Source organism: Lampetra planeri, chromosome 25, assembly GCF_965212315.1.
Source record: "Lampetra planeri chromosome 25, kcLamPlan1.2.h2, whole genome shotgun sequence".
NCBI classification, from domain to species: Eukaryota; Metazoa; Chordata; class Hyperoartia; order Petromyzontiformes; family Petromyzontidae; genus Lampetra; species Lampetra planeri.
Window position 1 is genome coordinate 9,752,786 of NC_136131.1, and position 16,722 is coordinate 9,769,507.

General features: G+C 51.4%; 1 protein-coding gene across 1 annotated transcript; it reads left to right on the plus strand.

Annotated features, from left to right (window-relative positions):
* The first annotated feature begins 272 nt into the window (after positions 1-272).
* LOC144727438 (uncharacterized) lies at positions 273-13,668 on the plus strand. Its single transcript, XM_078606264.1, has 7 exons — positions 273-1,292; positions 2,062-2,199; positions 3,259-3,388; positions 5,008-5,093; positions 6,006-6,074; positions 6,771-6,862; positions 7,750-13,668. The coding sequence occupies exons 1-7, from the start codon at positions 495-497 to the stop codon at positions 7,838-7,840; spliced, it is 1,404 nt and encodes a 467-aa protein (XP_078462390.1). The 5' UTR covers positions 273-494; the 3' UTR covers positions 7,841-13,668.
* The last annotated feature ends 3,054 nt before the right edge of the window (positions 13,669-16,722 follow it).

The window sequence follows — 16,722 nt, forward strand, 5'->3', positions numbered from 1 at the left end:
GCCCACGGGGCCAACAAAGCCTCTCTTTTGTTTCAACGCCGCCGCCGGAGAGTCTGAAGCGTGTAACCTGGCGGGAAAGGATAGCGATGGCGAGATGTGGTGTCATCCACGCAATTGTCTTGAGGTTGACACTTTGACCCAATGACCTTGACAAAAAGTGGACGTTGAATGCGATTGTCGTAAAACGTCGTAAAAAGAAGACCCCCCCCCCTCCCCCCACCAACTTTCACCGCACGCGAAAAAAATCTACTTTACGACCTCGACCTCGTCAGCTGTCGCGCTACTTTACGGCAGCAATCATGGCCGCGCCCAGGCCCCGCGTGTTGTCCGCTCTGAAGTTGTTGTTGTCGTCCTCGTAAGAGTAAACAAAGACAACAAACAACCAAACCAACAGCAACAACAGCGGCACCGGGCGCCTCCTGCGCAACGGACCGGGCAGCAGCGCGTGTGAGGACATGAGTAACGTTGGACTCGCGCGGTGAAAGAGGGCGAAGATGGTGATGGTGACGATGTCAGCGCTTGGTCGGTGCCTCCGTTCCTCGTCGACCTCCTCATCCTTCTGTTTATCCTTCTCACACTCCTCTGTTCTTTCATTATCACCGTCATCATCGTCGTCGCCATCTTCGCCGTCACTGTTATCCCCCTCACTGTCGCGGCTGTCGCCGTCATCAATACTTGAATCAAAATCGGTCTCCCCTTTCTGCCCCCTGCCCTTGGTCTCCTCCTCCTTGTCGTCGTTCTCCACTTCGTGCTGCTCCTCTTTTCCCTCTTTCCTGTCTTGTCCCGCCACCTTTCCGTCCAGTTGCTCCACAATACCATCATCGTCACTGTCACCGTCATCCCCATTGTTCTCACCCTCTGTCGTGGGACAAACACGAGGATATGTGGCGTCGTTGAGACACTTCAGGAGACCAGGCAGTCCAGCCACCACGACCATCCGCTCCCGTTCATTGGGCAACAGGAGCACCTGCTATGCCTGCTGCTACTGCAGCTGCTGCAACAGCAGCCGCCACTGTGGCCTCTGTCCGAGTGAACAGTCGCTCAGGTCCCCCCAAGTCGTCACATCGGGGTGGCGCTGGGGTCATCCCCTGCTGCGGTCGACTTGGAGGGGCGTAGCGCGAACCCCTCACGCCGGGGGGAGCCGCTCCGCCGGGGCGAAAGGTCCCGAGGAGGGCAGCGGGGGAAGCGACGACACTCGGGGTCGGGGAGGAGGAGAGGGCGACGCGTCGGGAGCTGCCTCGGGGACTCGGGCTCCCGGCAACTCGGCCAAAGAGAACATCTTCTCAGAGCTGGTAAATTACCCTCGGTTTTTTTTTATTTGGAAAAGGAAATTTAGCCGTCATTTTTTGGTTATATATATTTTTGCAGTAGTATACAACTTTCGTAAACAGCGCATTATTTGTTTTTGTTATTTCAGCTTAAAGCGTTTTTTTGTTTAATAAAAAGCATACTTAACCTTGGATTACGTAACGCGTTGCAAAAAGAGTTTGTCCTCGGAAGAAGTTTATTAGTACGGACACCCACCGGTACCTGTCAGGTCGTAGTCCTTTTTTGGTCTGGCATGTCATCAAGTTTCTTGGAAACCCTAAACTATATTCGACCGTTTTTCAACATGATAAGTCCGTAAGAGTAAAACAACTTGATTCTAAAGTTTCGTTCATATCGGATAATCACTACGAAAGTTATCACTCCTCCACGTTACAGACAGATGGACGGCAGCTAACGGCTTCATTATCATCGACTTACCTTGCATATTAAGTAGCCTTCCTTCTTAACCTCCTTCCCTCCCCTCACCCATCCTACTCCTTCACATCCCTCCCTTACCCCTTCTTGATCCCCAAGTACCTATATCGCAGTCACTCATTCCTCAGTCCTAGTCGAACGCCCCCACCATCAAAATCATTCCATTCTGTCACCGTTTTGTAAGCTCTTGTCAACCGCCTTGCACGAAGGCGCTCGATACTTATCAATTATATTATATTACCACCTTATCTGAGAGTACTGCATTTAACTGGTGGGCATTTGGTTTTGGTGGGCATTTGTTTTTGGTGTGCGTGGCAGTACGAGAACCCCTGGACGGTGCCCAACGCCCTGTGCGTGACGCGCATCGCGCTCTCTCCCGTCATCGCGTGCCTCGTCGCCGACGAGGAGTTCGGCTTGGCGCTGGGGCTCCTCTCGCTGGCCGGCGTCACCGACCTCGTACGACTCGCCCGTCTCCAGCGATATTCGCGTTCAGCACCCCCCCCCCGCACTCATCCTCAACACTTGTGTGCTTGGCTTTTTTTGTTCAAGAACCCGGTAAAGGGCAGGGAGAGGGTGGGGGGGTACAGGAATTCCGTGGAGCTGAAGTCCAAACTCAGTAGGTTATGGGAAGGGGAGAAGGTTGGGCTCAGTGCATCACTCACGTAGTAGGGACTGCGAGCGGGAACGTAGGTTTTTAGTGTGCTTTTATTTGTATTTTTTTTGTCTTTCTATTATGTTCTAATTAATTCATTATATTGCCGTTGTGTTGTTCCAACCAAGCCTTGGTAAATGCAGGCTCCGTAGCAGCAGTCGAGGAAGAAATAGAATGACTGAAGAGTTGTAAGACATTTGGCCTTCCCCATTGCATATTGGTTGAGGTGTGGAAGTGATTAGGAAGAGAAGGGGCACTGATTCAGTTGAGTTGGCATTAAAATAAAACCAAAAACTTTTACTGGGGCATGCATCAGGTGTTATTCATTTCAGGATGGGGATGAGTGGAGGAAGCGGACGAGGGAGATTTACGCTATGTAAGTGGGAATAAATGCCACGAAGAAGACGTTCCAATCGTTGGGATTGCCATGCCTCCATGCTATGAGAACACTTCCATTCATAACTCTTATGTAGCCGAATGTAACGCGACAAAGGAGAGACGTCAGTTGTTGATATACCCAGGGCACGGCAAGGGTCAGCAATCGGAGATTTCAGGACTGAAGGAGCGCAGGCTACAGTGGTTTACTATATTGTCCGTATATTGTAAATCAGTGTATACAGAAGAGAGATGGCCTTGATATAAAATTACCGTCCCAGAGAGAGTGGAATTAGTCCTCATGTCAGGGAGGAGGACCTCACAGACGAGAGTCCGAACCGAGTTTACTAATGTCAACGTGGGCAGCAATGTCTCAGCATCCCGTGTGAAACGGACCGCGATGCGTGTCAAAGAAAACGGTGCTGTGATGTCCGGGAAGAGACCCGTGCTTACGGACTCGCTGCACCCTGTTTTTGTTCCGACGGCAGCTGGACGGATTTATCGCACGGACCTGGCCGAGCCAGCAGTCCGCGCTGGGCAGCGCCCTCGACCCTCTCGCAGATAAGATCCTCATCAGCGTCCTCTACATCAGCCTCACCTGCGCTCACCTCATTCCTGGTGAGCATGAGTTTGCTCCGCTCACCGCGCAGTCCAGATGTTGTCCCGCGCCACTGGCCGACCTTGTCCGCGTTCATTTAGCGAGGCTCTCCTCGATATAAAATATTTAAAAATACACGCTTTAATGAAATGTACTCTCCGAGCTGCCCCTTCCTCTGCCCCCTTCCCCCATCGCCCCTCCCCTCCTTCCACATCCCCCGCCCCTGGGCGTGGCTCCCCGAGGCTTGCCGTGACGTAAGAGACCGTGGTGATTTACAGGCAACGTCAGTTGAGCATGGACAATTAGAGCCGTTAAAAAAATTGTTTAAAAATATATTTATTTTTATTTTCAATGATAGAATATAGTATTATCATCAGTATGACATGGCTATACAAAGTTTGCAGTCGATACGACATTGGGAATACGGTTGAAATTGTGTTACAAGATTTTTGGATACAACACATACAGTAAGTTAAATAAAAGCGTGTAACAGTTTAAAAATATATGTTTTGGAGTTTTTATGATCTAATATCGTGTTGTCATCAGTATGACATAGCTATACGAAGTTTGCAGTCGATAGCACATTGGGAAGTGTGTAAAAATTGAGTTACAAGATTTCTTTTTTGAGGATACAACAGACGAAAAGTGAGTTCAATAAAAGCGTGTAATAATAAATGAACGGCTTAGGTGAACACGTGACGTTTCTCACTTGCCCTCGTCCAGATCTATGCGAGCACTTGGCGAACACCTGCACCCAGTGACAAATGACTTGGACTTTCTATTTTTCCCCATCTTGATTTCTCCCAAGTTTATTCAGATTGTGCTGTCGGCTTCAGGTCATGAGACCATGTGTCCATTGGGAGCTCTCGCAGAGCAGTTGTTTGACAACGGTGTCAGAAGCAAATGTCACAGAACTACTTCTGAGATCCCTTCAAGTGCACCTCTGGTCCACAGAGTAGAGGGCAGCTCTCTTCAACCTGTCCTACCACAGGGCATATATTTTTTTCATGCCACTGGGAGTAATGTTCATCGTATGTCGGTCATGCCAATATTGGTTTCATTTCTCAAGAGCTTGCATTTGATCAAATTAAGTCATTATTGGTGAGTGGACCAAGACCTTCAAATTACTACACTTGATTACCCGGTTTGAATTCTCAGCAGTACCATCTCAGCGCTCTGACCTCTTTGAGCCACTCGGCCACCCGCCCACATTCAGAGACACTGGTTCGTAGGGTCTCGCACACTACCCGCACTTAATTGAAATAATAATTTACGGCCCCCTTTGTTAAACCGTGACGAACCTAAACTAAATTACTTACTAAACTATTTTTTATTTTACCAGGTAAGGCCCACTGAGCTATGTAGCTCTTTTTCAGAAGCAACCTGGCCACAAATGATAACTCAACGTAGTGGCTTATCACGTGGAAGTTTATCGCAACCAAATACTCCGAACGCACGTCCATTCTAAATGTGGAGGGAAAAACCGGAGGACCCAGAAAAAACAATCTACGTGACCATGGGGCTAACAACAAACTCCAAATATGACAGGCGTCAGGGTCGGCATCGAACCCACTACCTTCTATATCCCAGGCGAAGTTGTTAACATCGCGCCACCGTGGCGCCATTGTGTGTTTGGCAGTGCCGCTGACCGCCCTGATCATTTCGAGGGACATCGCTCTCATCGGCGCTGTTTTTTACGTGCGCTACCGCACAGTGCCTCCTCCAGTGAGTACCGCACTAAACCTGCACTGGCAGCAGCATCATCATCAGCAGCAACAGTCACTATCTATCCACTGCTGGGACCAAAGCATCCCTAAGCTGCTGTCAGCTGTCGCTCACGGTCGCGAGATGCAACGATCCATGCACCTTGCTCCTGCACACGAGCAGATTTCACCGCCCCGTCTCCACAGTGGGCATCCTATCCAGTTTGTTTCCCTCCTTCGGCTGCCACTCTGTCATAAGTAAGGCTAGACCACCCAGCCATCATCCCTCACAGCGACATGTCCTACGCAAAAACCCACTTGCACTTTTAATAGTCGGTAAGATGTTTCTCACTTACGTATGACCTCTTGTATCCCTCTGCCTTTCGGTGTAATTCCCAGCGTACACCTCTTTCGCCACGCTTGTTTGCGCACTCTTCAGCTTTTGTTTCAGTATCTTTGTCAGTGTTCGTATTTCTTATCCACGTGTCACAGCGGCTCATGCTCACTGATTTAAAAACTCTCTTCATTAGGGCACCTCTGTTTGTTGATCTTCATTATGAAGGTAATCGTCATGTAATTATTTGCACCGCGCTTTACACCCGTTGAAACCTTTGCCTATCGTGCTGCGCTCTGTTAATAAATAAAAAAACCTGCCGATGTTGAGAATTACAGTGAAGTTTTAACTTGGAATTAAGTTGGACACATTTAGTTTCGGGCACAAAACAATCTCTGCCGCTTTGCCATTCATTCAGGTGATCTCGATTCAGGAGTCGCGATCGCAGTGCGTATTTGTTGCACGTTGAATTTAAATGGCTTGTGTTGTCTTGATTTTTTAACGGGTAGCGTGCCGAGTACCCAGCTTACCCACAGCTCTGGTTATAAGCGCGTATGTAACTTGATGTTCTTGCTGCTGTGTCGTTTTATATATTTCTAGTGCACCCTGGCTCGATACTTCAATCCACGTTTTGCTACTGCCCAGCTTAAACCAACGCTCATCAGCAAGGCAAGTCGATACATGTTATGGACCAATTACAGCTTTTCAATCGATCGTAAGACAAGCCCAAGCGTGTATGTGTAGCGGTCAGCGCGCTGCACTACGGACTCAGCGACCCGAATACCAATCCCGCTCATGGCCACCAAAACCGGTGCTGATTACCTGGACCGTTCCTGGGCCTCCCCTGTTTCCACTCAGCCTTAAATGAGAACCTGGTACGGTGTGTAAAAAATTTCACCACTGGGGAGACAAAGGGCGTGGTGATGGCTACCCACCCCCTCGTGTGCTGTGCCAGCGTTCATAGGTGCTCACGAACAGCACCTGCCCAACAGTCTGTTGAGGCTATACAGGGGATCTTCGTGGAGTTATGGGTAACTGTGCCTAGATCAGGGGTTGGCAACAACAATAACAAGAAGAGCCATTTTTTTCGATTTCGGTAAAAAAAACTTCAATATCTCAAGAGGCGCAGTGCTCGTGGTGAATTCGCGACGGTGTGGCCCTCGATGAATAACGTGTCACGAAGCGGCCCTCGAAGAGCCGCATGCGGCTTCGGAGCCACAGGTCGCCGACCCCTGACCTTGGTATAAGTCAGTTGAGGCCTTAAAAGTTGCTCGCTCACGGTACTTTCCCCCACGCCTTATGTAGGCTACACAAGGGAGCTTTGCGCGTGCGCGCGCATTTGACCGTGCGTGCGTGCGCGCGTAGGTGAACACGGCCGTGCAGCTCTTCCTGGTGGCCGCGTCTCTGGCTGCGCCGGTGCTGCACCAAATGGACAGCCCCCTGCTGGTGGCGCTCTGGTGATCCCCGCCGCGCTGCACACCAACACCACCACCACCACCACACTGCGACGCACCGCACTGCACCGCCTTCGCCGACCCGCACTGACCACCCTAAACCCCCCACCGAGCACGCACAGCACAGCGTAGGGAGTCGCTCAGCCAGCAGTGACAAAAGTTGCGTCTCGGCAGTATGCATGTACTGTATGTTCAACTTGTTTTGAACCGTACGGAGCAAACCGTGCTAATCGGAGGTGCGGGGAAGGACAACAAACTAAACACAAGAAGCAGTTCTAAAGAAATTAGTTTTCAGCGTCTGCTGCACAGTCAATGGCTTCGGCGCTTGCATTTTTTTTTTCACACGCGGTTTCACCACCAGAGGGCAGAGTCGCATTGCACGACATTTACAGCGGCAGGTCAAGTTTCATCAGGCCTTCTGCTCCAGCGCAACATCCGCAGCATTGGTTAAGCACGAGCAAACTCGGGACCAGTTTCGATCTACGGCGTCGTCCGTCACCAGAGTCAAACTTGCTTGTGGGCCTATGCTGGTGAACTGCCCAGGTGTTTATAGTCAAAGACCCTGTCGGAAAGACACGGGTCCCAGTTCGAGCGTGGATCTGTGTGTGCATGGAGCGGCAGCACAGTGGTTGCACGCTGCGACAAACCCGCCGACCTGAGTTCGATTGCCGGCCGCGGTTAACACCAGCGGCGTGTGATATCTGAACCGGTCCTAGGCCCACTCGTATGTTGACGTCTAAACATCATCAGTGGGGAGACAAAGGCAGCTGGCTGGCCATTGTGCTGGGCCTCACCCCCCTCGTTACGCCATTCTGGCGAGCAGCACTTGCCCCAACCAGCCTACGGAGGCTACACGGAGTGGGGGGGATCTTTGTGTTTGTGCGCCCAAGGTACGTGACGGCGCTCACCACCGTGGGATCCGGCTACAGCTACTACCGCTACGGCCGGCAGACGGTCCGCGTGCTCAACGGGACCAAGTGACGGAGCCCCGGGTCTCCCCGCCCGCCACTCGAGGCGGGGAGGAGGGAGGGTGGCGTGGGGGAGATGGAGAGAGGCCGCGTCAAGACGTCCGCCGTGCTCGGTGCCGAGCGTTGCAGCTGTCGGGGTGAAGCCACGTCTGCACATTGGATAAAATTTGTCCTCTCTGCTCCGGTTCATGTCTCCTAGTTTTGGCCGAGCTTAGGCGCTCGTTGGCCTAGCTGGCGAGTGTGCAGGTGGTGCAACTGCACCGGGGTGCAATGAACATTTTTTTTAATTTACCAGGTAAGGCCAAATGGTAGATATAGCTCTTTTTCAGAAGCGACCTGGCCACAAATGATAGGTCAACGAAGTGGCTTTTCACGTGGAAATTTACAGCAGCTAAATACTCTCATGAGCACACGTTGATTCTTAATGTGGAGGGAAAAACCGGATTACCCGGACAAAAATCCACACGGCCACGGGAAGAGAGAACATGCAAACTCCAAATGTACATGCGTCAGGGTAATGATCGAACCCACGACCTCCTGTACACCAAGCGAGGTAGTTGGGACAAAATGTTTCAATTTCATTGCGTTGCACACAGAGCCCATGCCAACCATGCCAACCATGCCAACCATGCCAACCATGCCAACCATGCTATACCACTGTGTGCTGTCAGGGGGCGGGGGTTAGGGGAATTTTGCTTTGATTTTTTTTGACATCCAACCGGCCATTGTGAACTTCGGTCAATCAATGTTATTCGTGAACCCTTTGATTTAAAGGTTTTTGTGGAGGGCATGTTGATTGTAGGTGTAGTTTAATTTAATTTAGATGTGTCCCCCCCCCCCCCCCATACCGTAGTGTTAACCTCCATTGCTAATCACAAAATTACCCACGTTTGGACCTCTTAACACGACGTCTTTGAAGCGAATGTATTTTGAATTATCGGCAAGCTCACCTATGATCCTGTGTGAGAGCTTGACCTTCAATTGGAAGGTCGCAAGTTCAAATTCCAGTCGGGTTGAGGCTTGGCTCAGCCCATCATCACTCTGCGGTCGATAAAATAAGCACCGCAGTCATGAGTGGTCATACGGGAATACCTGCCCCCGTCATATAAATGTGTAATTTCCACTGGCTCAGAGCTTTAAACTTGCTGATGAGCACTCACTGCCCCGCTGTCGGTTGGACAGGAAATCACTTTGACCCTTGGGATTTTATTTCGTGGTAGAAACTGCGGAGGGACTTCCGGATCTCACAGGCGGCCTCCTTGCATCGTGCCGCAGCCTCGAACCTCACGCCGGGCCCACCCCTGAGCGATCGGTCACGCAACTCTGTTTGCACGCAACTGAATTTGCTTGTGTGTGGACGTCTCTCTACAATCGATTGCGAGCGGTCGCGCAACTCGGCCGCTCGCAGCAGAGACGTCGATCTGCTCGCCGATTCGTCGTGACGTACTTCATCACGCGGCACGTTCGCCAAATGTGATTGGTCATTGCAATCCTGACGTGGGTGGGGTGGGGCGGGATGGGGGGTGGAGCTAACCGGAATAAGGGCAGGGCATGTGGTAGAGTGCACGGCCACGCAAGTCCTTGTTGCGCAACTACTCGCTCAGATGCAGACAAAGCAGTTGCAGGCGTTTCCAAGGGAGCTGTTTGATCGCTCGGCTCGTCGTGCTGGGGCACGGTGACGATGGACGGCGCGGCTCTGCAGTGGTGCAGTGGTGCAGTGGTTAGCGCACTTGGCTGTGAAGTAGATTCCCGGCCACGGCTAACGTCGGTGTTGGGTCTCTCCGCGCGCCCCCTTCACCAAGCCGCACCAATCGGTGTGGTGAAGTATGGTCATACAACCACCATGATGCAACACGACTTGATGGGGGGGGTTAGGGTGGGGGTGGGGTGCTTCGTCAAGCAGTGGCTTGGCGAAGGGTTGTACGTTTATTGTGTGCGCAACAAGTGTGACACAGGGTAGCTGTCCACGGTTCGTGACCGCACGCTCTACCGATCGGCAAATATCGCCGGATTTGACTTGTGCCTTATTGGTGCTCGATTAAGTAACGCCGAGGCTGCACGTCAATTGGTTGATTGCTGTTTGCGTTGTAATCCGTTAGTCCTGGGCTGAGTGGAGGTTAACGAGGGCGCTGGTAACCGCCGACAAAGCAAACGGCGTGCCGATGATTCGGCCACTTTGGGCTCTTCGCCCGTCACCAAATCATCCGCAGTGCGTCTGACCCTGTCACATCTCGGAAACTAAACAGTCCTGAACTGGCCGCGGGGATTTGTGGTGGGTCGTACCTGGTGGGGATACGTGGTGAGCAGCGGTAGGGCAATTGAAGTTAAATCCATTGTTGTACTGATCTTCTGCGCTCCCACGTCTAACCTCCCGCCTTCACCAGCATGACCCCCTCCCCCCGTGGCCCTCATCCAGCAGCGGATTGACAACAGGGCTGTACGTTATTGATCTGGTCAACCTTGCCGCGAATACTGTTTTACGCGCTGGTCGATTTTGCGGGACAGTGTTCCACGTACCAGCCACAGCTTTGCTTCTCGCCATGTATCACAATTCCTGCCAGATTCTCAACACAGACTTAATGGCCTTTGGAAAAAAAAGAATTACACCCGTCACCAGCGATCCTTGCGGTTGATTAACTCCACGAGTGATTATACCCGAGCATTATCGTAATGCCGATCCGCTCTCGCACTCCACACGGGAGCCGCGTGCGTGCGTATGTGACGGGGTGCAGATCCGAGTGGTTATCTCGCTCCACCGCCTTGGGTAACCGCACTTGTGAAGCAAAATACTTCCCTCAACCACTGCCATTACCCCTGCCTTGTCGATTACGGGCGGCAGAAACGCAAGTGGGCTTGTGCTCGTGCTCGACCTGTCGCGCAGAAGGGTGGACGGGCGGTGGGCGAGACTAAGGGCGGAGTTGCAGCGAATGGAGGGAATGCGCCTGGTGGCACGCGACAACCACGGAGATGGAGCGATGAGATGGGCGCGCGGGCAGGAGCGAGACGGATCGTTGTGTCGTAAGGGCCGCGAGAGATTCGTTTGGTGGCATGGGGGGGGGGAGGCATTCATCCCGCAGTGGATTTGACCGCAGATGGGCAACAGTAATATTTATTTACAGCCCTTTGTTAAGCCACCTCTGTGTCGATTATGGAGGTTGTTTGACCATAGTGCACCACGCTGGCCAGCATGGGTTGGTGAAGGGGGGGGGGCCAGGACCGGTTTAGGTTCCGCCCACCACTGATGTTCGCCGTGGCTGGGAATCGCTGCGTTCATGCATTGACCACTGAAACACCGCTCCCCAAGCTGTTCTTTCACAAAACTGCATCTTCAACTGTGATTTTTTTTAAATTTAAATTACAGCACCGTAAAATAACAACTTTATGGTCGATAAAGTGCCAAGGTTAAAAAAAGAAAATACCCCATTAGGCAACGATATCCGGCAGTGTATTAGTCAAGTGTGTGTAGATCCCCCATCCCCCCCCCCCCTGGCAGATTTTCGCGAGGTTCAGGATTCTACGCACACTGTAGGGGGTGGGATTGGGGGGGGAATGCTGTCGCGGCGCCAATTTGGTTCGCGTGCTGTCCGTTTCCAACGGTCCCCGGGCTCGATCTCCCGTCGCGGCACTCCGAACGATGGGGGCAAAGTTTTTGCTCGCGCGGCCTCCTCTGCTGGCGATGTTTGCGTGACCCGGCCTTGGTGCATGGACGCCGCACGGCGGGAGGTTTTGTTTATGGAGGAGGCCACCGCAACCTCCCTTCTGCGCCCTCCCGTATCGCCGCCGCCCCTCGTTAGGACGGTCCACTTTAGCCGCCGGGAAGAAAAAAAAATCGGCAGAGGTTGATATTTTATTGACATAGTTCACAGTGGGTCGGTTAAACGTGGTGCTTTTGAGAACAAATCCCTTTTCGCTTCAAGGAGTTACTTGAAAAATCGGAGTCGCGGTTTTGGTTTCGTTTTTTTGTCTTTCGCCGTCGTGAAAGCCTCTTTTGGCGTCGGCGGTGGCAGTCGTCGGGATGTTCCGGCGAACGGCGTGGACGCTCCACACCCCCCCTCCCCCCCCGTGTGACCGCGGCACAAACGTCAAGACCGCCTTTAACTGTGAATTCATTAGCTGCAAATCGCTTTGGGTCGTGTAGGTCTAACCACATTTATTCTATTGAGAATGCCATAATGGTGTCTTTTTCTTTTTTCTCAACTGCTAATGCACGGACAGCGTGTTGGTTATTTGTACCGGAAGGATAACTAAGGGATGCCTTGCTTCTCATCGTTTGACAGAAGTGTTTGTTTCTGTGGCATAATGCGCTGCTTGAATTTTGTCCTTCGTTGTTTAAGCTGTAAATTAGGTGAGGATGTTTCAATAAGTGACTTAGCAATTCTGCAACTTGGTGCAATTTCTGTATAAATCACGCACCGAGAGCGAGGTGTGATCAGGCACGATTGTGCAATAATGAGTTTTTCTCCATCCCAGAGTTGGCCACTAGGTGGCAGACGTATCATGTGATCAAAGACCCTTGAACATCTGCACATTAGAAAGGCGTCGAGGCTGTGATTCGGTTTCGCCCGTTTTGAGGGTGCAGCGGCCAGTGAAAGTGCTCGGAGGGTGAAACTGCGATATGGTGGCGGCAGTATACATTGTGGAACTTTTTTATATAAATAAACGGATAGGATGGCTGCATTGAAACGCGAGTCCTTGGGGTCATGTCCCATTCATTGCGCAGCAGTCACCCAAATCGCTTTGACATAGGTTACACGATTATGAAAACTTGCAACTTATTGAAACGCCTTCCTGTCGATCAAGCACTTAAGGAGAATTTGTACGAGTGTCAGATAGATGCAACAACGATTGGCCTTTAATTGGACTTTTAATACCTTATTTGCATCAACTTCAAATTCGAGTTGGTCTCATTGCTCCAAGAATTCGAGCTGCCAGGCACTTAGAGTTTCCACGATTGGTTGGCACGAGTCGACTCAAGAGTTTATCGCGCGAGTTGGGGCAGCTCTTACTCTGGAAATTGACCATTTACGCTCAGAAAACAGAATTGTCGCGTAGAATTCGGACCACGCAAACGGGCGTCCAATTTGAGTCGTCTAGATTCATGGAAACTGGGAGGTTGGGTAGGTGGGTGGGTGGGTAGGTGGGAGTGTGGGTGGGCAAACCACAGTCCCTCTAGTTCTGTAGTTCATGGAAGTGCGGTTATTGGAGCAGCACTTCGTACTTGGACTTGAATCACAGGTGTACTTTTGACTGGCGATGCCATCGGGAACTCGTCCCGAGAGGATTTAAAATAGAGATGTATTTTTGTAGTCAACGCAGGGCGGACGCGACTGGCATCCACGGTGCAAAATCCGGAGCGCTCTCGCCTGGCGAATCCGTCGCGTGTCACGGGTGCGCGTCGTCATCTGTCGAGATAAGGTCACAAGGTGAAACACGATAAGATCTGTCGACCGTCGAGACGTGCCGCGTGGATCGGCGACGATGTGCGGTTGTGCGACAGAATTATTGTCAATCGGTGTTGAGGCCAAAGTACGCTTTTCAACTAAAACGAATTCGCAGTTGTGAATTATTAGCCTCTTACTCGTCGAGTTCGATACCAGCTTTCGGGGCTTTTAAGGGAATAACTGCCGCTGGGCGAACATTAACCCGCACAGATGAACGATGAATGTACGAATAGCAGGAGCGTCATTAGCCGTGTTTTGGAGACCCAGTGTCTCCACTGCTTGAACAACGGGGGGGGGGGGGGGGGGAGACGCGTGAAGTGGTAATGAGTGTTCAATCAGCCCGACCTGCTTTAGTTAAGAGTAATGCGACCTTTTGTTAATAAACGTATTTAATTCGAAACCGTGCTCTGTGTGACTTCTTTGATCAGCCCGAGAAGGAGATCGCTCCGAGTGCACCCGGTGTCGTCAGATCGAAGAAGCTAAGCAGGCGTTGAGCCTGGCGGGATTGCGCACGGGGTGAGCGACACACCCCCCGTCGAAGAGCGGCTGCTGTAGGCTGCTGCGGCCTACGACGTGCGACTTGGCAGCGCAATGCAACTGCCGCCCCCCGAATTCTGAGCTCCACGTGTCGCACGCTCGCTGCCTTCACCAAACCGCGCTGGCTGGCGTGGTGATTTCACACGTAGTGTCGGCTTCTGGGCTTATCTTGCTCTATTTAAGACCGGAAGCAGGTGGATCGCTAAAAGCGTAAGTTAAGCAACCGGTGGCTCTACGTTCTGCCGACGACGATGGTGGCACTCCGAGTTCCATTCCTGCCCACGGATAACAAGTGGTGTATCATCTGCTGCTGCTGATGGTGATGATTCTCATGGTGATCACCATCAACTGTATCTGATCATCGCTCTCGTGGGCGAGGGCGGGTGGGGATACTCGGATCGCTGTCATTTGATTTGCGTCGTCGCCGCTGGCTGATTGCCGGCCCCAGGATCGCGTGCGCGTTTGGTGCTCCGTCGGTGGCACGCGCCTCGGAGCACTCCGGGAGCGAGGTGGGGGGGGAGACGCGTCGAGCGGTCTTCGCGGGAGAAGGCGAGCAGCGGGATATATTTTTTGTTTTTCTTTCACAAGCGAGGAATGATGATGGGAGGCGTTGCGTGTGCAGCGCGAAAGAGGTTCACCGCACACGATGGGCGACAGGCGATAAGTTCGAGTCCAGGGTGTCTGCTGGGAACGTCACGCGTGGGACAGCTCTGCGGATAGAAGGGCCTCCACTCGAGAGAGTGGGGGGTAGGTGAGATCTACTCTAGATTTGAAGCTTTCGTGACTGCAAGGATTCATACTCTTTGGTTGTTTCGGTAAAGTCACGTAGGTAAAACATAAAATAATTGAAAACAACTAAATTTAATCACAATTTTATTTGAATTAATTTAGTTTTCATTTATTTGATTTGATTTTTTACCTACGTGACTTTACCGAAAAAAACAAGAGTATGCGATCTACTCTGTTTAACACGTGGCAGAACTTTCGCGACCAATATCATCCATAATAGAGGTTTTTTTGTTTGGGTTAGATCACGTAAATATATAAATGTGTCGTTAAAACCCGTCGCCACCCGACACAGCCAACCAGACGTGCTTGTAAGAGATGTGCGTGCCCACACTTTACCCCACCACGCGCGCCCGGGCGCTTGCAGGCGAATCGCCCCGCAAGTCACTGGAGGCGCTGCAGCGTTTGGGTCACCGGCCGTGTGCTTCATTTAAAGGCCCACGGCTGACCACCGTTCGGAGCCCCGCGTTCTCTCTTACCGAAGCAAATGGATATTAAAGTCAACTCGCCTTGATGTTAACGGTGAACAAATCAAACGCGCGCACACACACACACATCTCGGGTGCGAGATAAAAAAAAAGACAAAGATCCCCCGCATAGCCTTAACGGACTGTTGGGGCAAGTGCTGTCAACGAGCACCTATGAAGGCCAGCACGGCACACGAGGGGGTGGATGGCCAGCACCCCCCCGGCCGCCTTTGTCTCCCCAATGAAGGCCAGCACCACGCCCGGCCGCCTTTGTCTCCCCAGTGGCAATGTTTACACATCGTACTCATTTGAGGCTGAGTCGACCTAGGGGATGCCCAGAACCGTTTCAGATAACCGTCACTGGGGCTGGGTAGCCGTGAGCGGGAATCGAACTCGGGTCGCCGCTGTCCGCAGCGCAGCGTAGCGCTCACCGCTACACGACTGCTACACTACAGATACACACGCATGTCACACACACACACAAACACATGTTTGAGGAGGAGACCGGTGGACCCAATCACACAGCTACACACGCACACACACAAATGTTTTAAAGAGGAAGAGCGAGGGGGAGAGGGCTACACAATCGCACACACACACACAAAGACACAAACACGTGTCTGAGAAGGAGCAGCAGGCGAAGAGGAGACACACACACGCACATTTCTCACACGCGCATACATACACACGAAGGCACGCTGGCGGGTGGGAGGGAGGGCGGGCGGACGGGATATGCAAAACATTTAATCCCGCAATTAGCCGCCGCCGCCGTCCTCAATTGGAACGGAGCTGCCGAAGTAAACAATAACAGCGATAAAGGGGGCGAAAGTGGCACGGCACGCAGGCGCGCATTTCCATCACAAACGGCGAGCCGGGCCATGTTTTAATCATGAGGCGGGGGCCGCATCTACACACGAGGACGCGCGAGGCGAACGAGACATTTATCTGCTGATCCGGCTTCCTATTAAACGACATTTCCCTCCGTGTCGGAAAAGCCCCCCTCCCCTCCTCCTCCTCCTTGTGTGAGCGTCTCCCTCTCGCGTCAGATGCGGCGGCATATTATTAATTTACAGGGTGGCTCACAAGTCAGGACGCATTGGGTTATTCTATTTATTTTAAATGAATGTTATAACACGGACTAGCTTGAATGAATGATGCAGTAATTCTCTTTTTTTTTTGTTTGGTAAAGATTACAGCTGGCTTTTTTAGCATATATCAACACAACTCATTGATACTCGATTGTTTTTTTGGTAAAGTCACGTAGGTAAAAAAGAAAAATACATTAAATCACGACGTTTCGGAGGCAACACAAGCTTCCGTCTTCAGGTGGAACCGTCACAGCAAAAATGTTTTTCACCTTCGTGACTTTACCGAAAAAAACAAAGAGGATGGACCCTTGCAGTCACGAAAACTTCAAATCTAAAACTCATTGAACTCGTTCGGTCTTGAATCAATTTTCTGTCCATTTGTAAAATGTCATCTGAAAAAGAAAACTAAAGATGTTGATAATGATCATTCGATAAAATATATGAGCTTAAAGAATAAACACAATGTTTTAACGCCATGCACTGTAAAAATAAATTAAATAACCATATGCGTCCTGACTTCTAGACCACCCTTTATACGCCGTAAGTTCTTGTTTTACGCGGTGAGATGCGTTCCTG

Excerpts from the sequence above, each read along its gene's own strand:
- LOC144727438 (XM_078606264.1), top strand. The coding sequence starts at position 495 with ATGGTGATGGTGACGATGTCAGCGCTTGGTCGGTGCCTCCGTTCCTCG. Across the intron at positions 2,200-3,258 it reads TGGCCGGCGTCACCGACCTC|CTGGACGGATTTATCGCACG; the intron begins GTACGACTCGCC and ends TTCCGACGGCAG. Across the intron at positions 3,389-5,007 it reads CTGCGCTCACCTCATTCCTG|TGCCGCTGACCGCCCTGATC; the intron begins GTGAGCATGAGT and ends TGTGTTTGGCAG.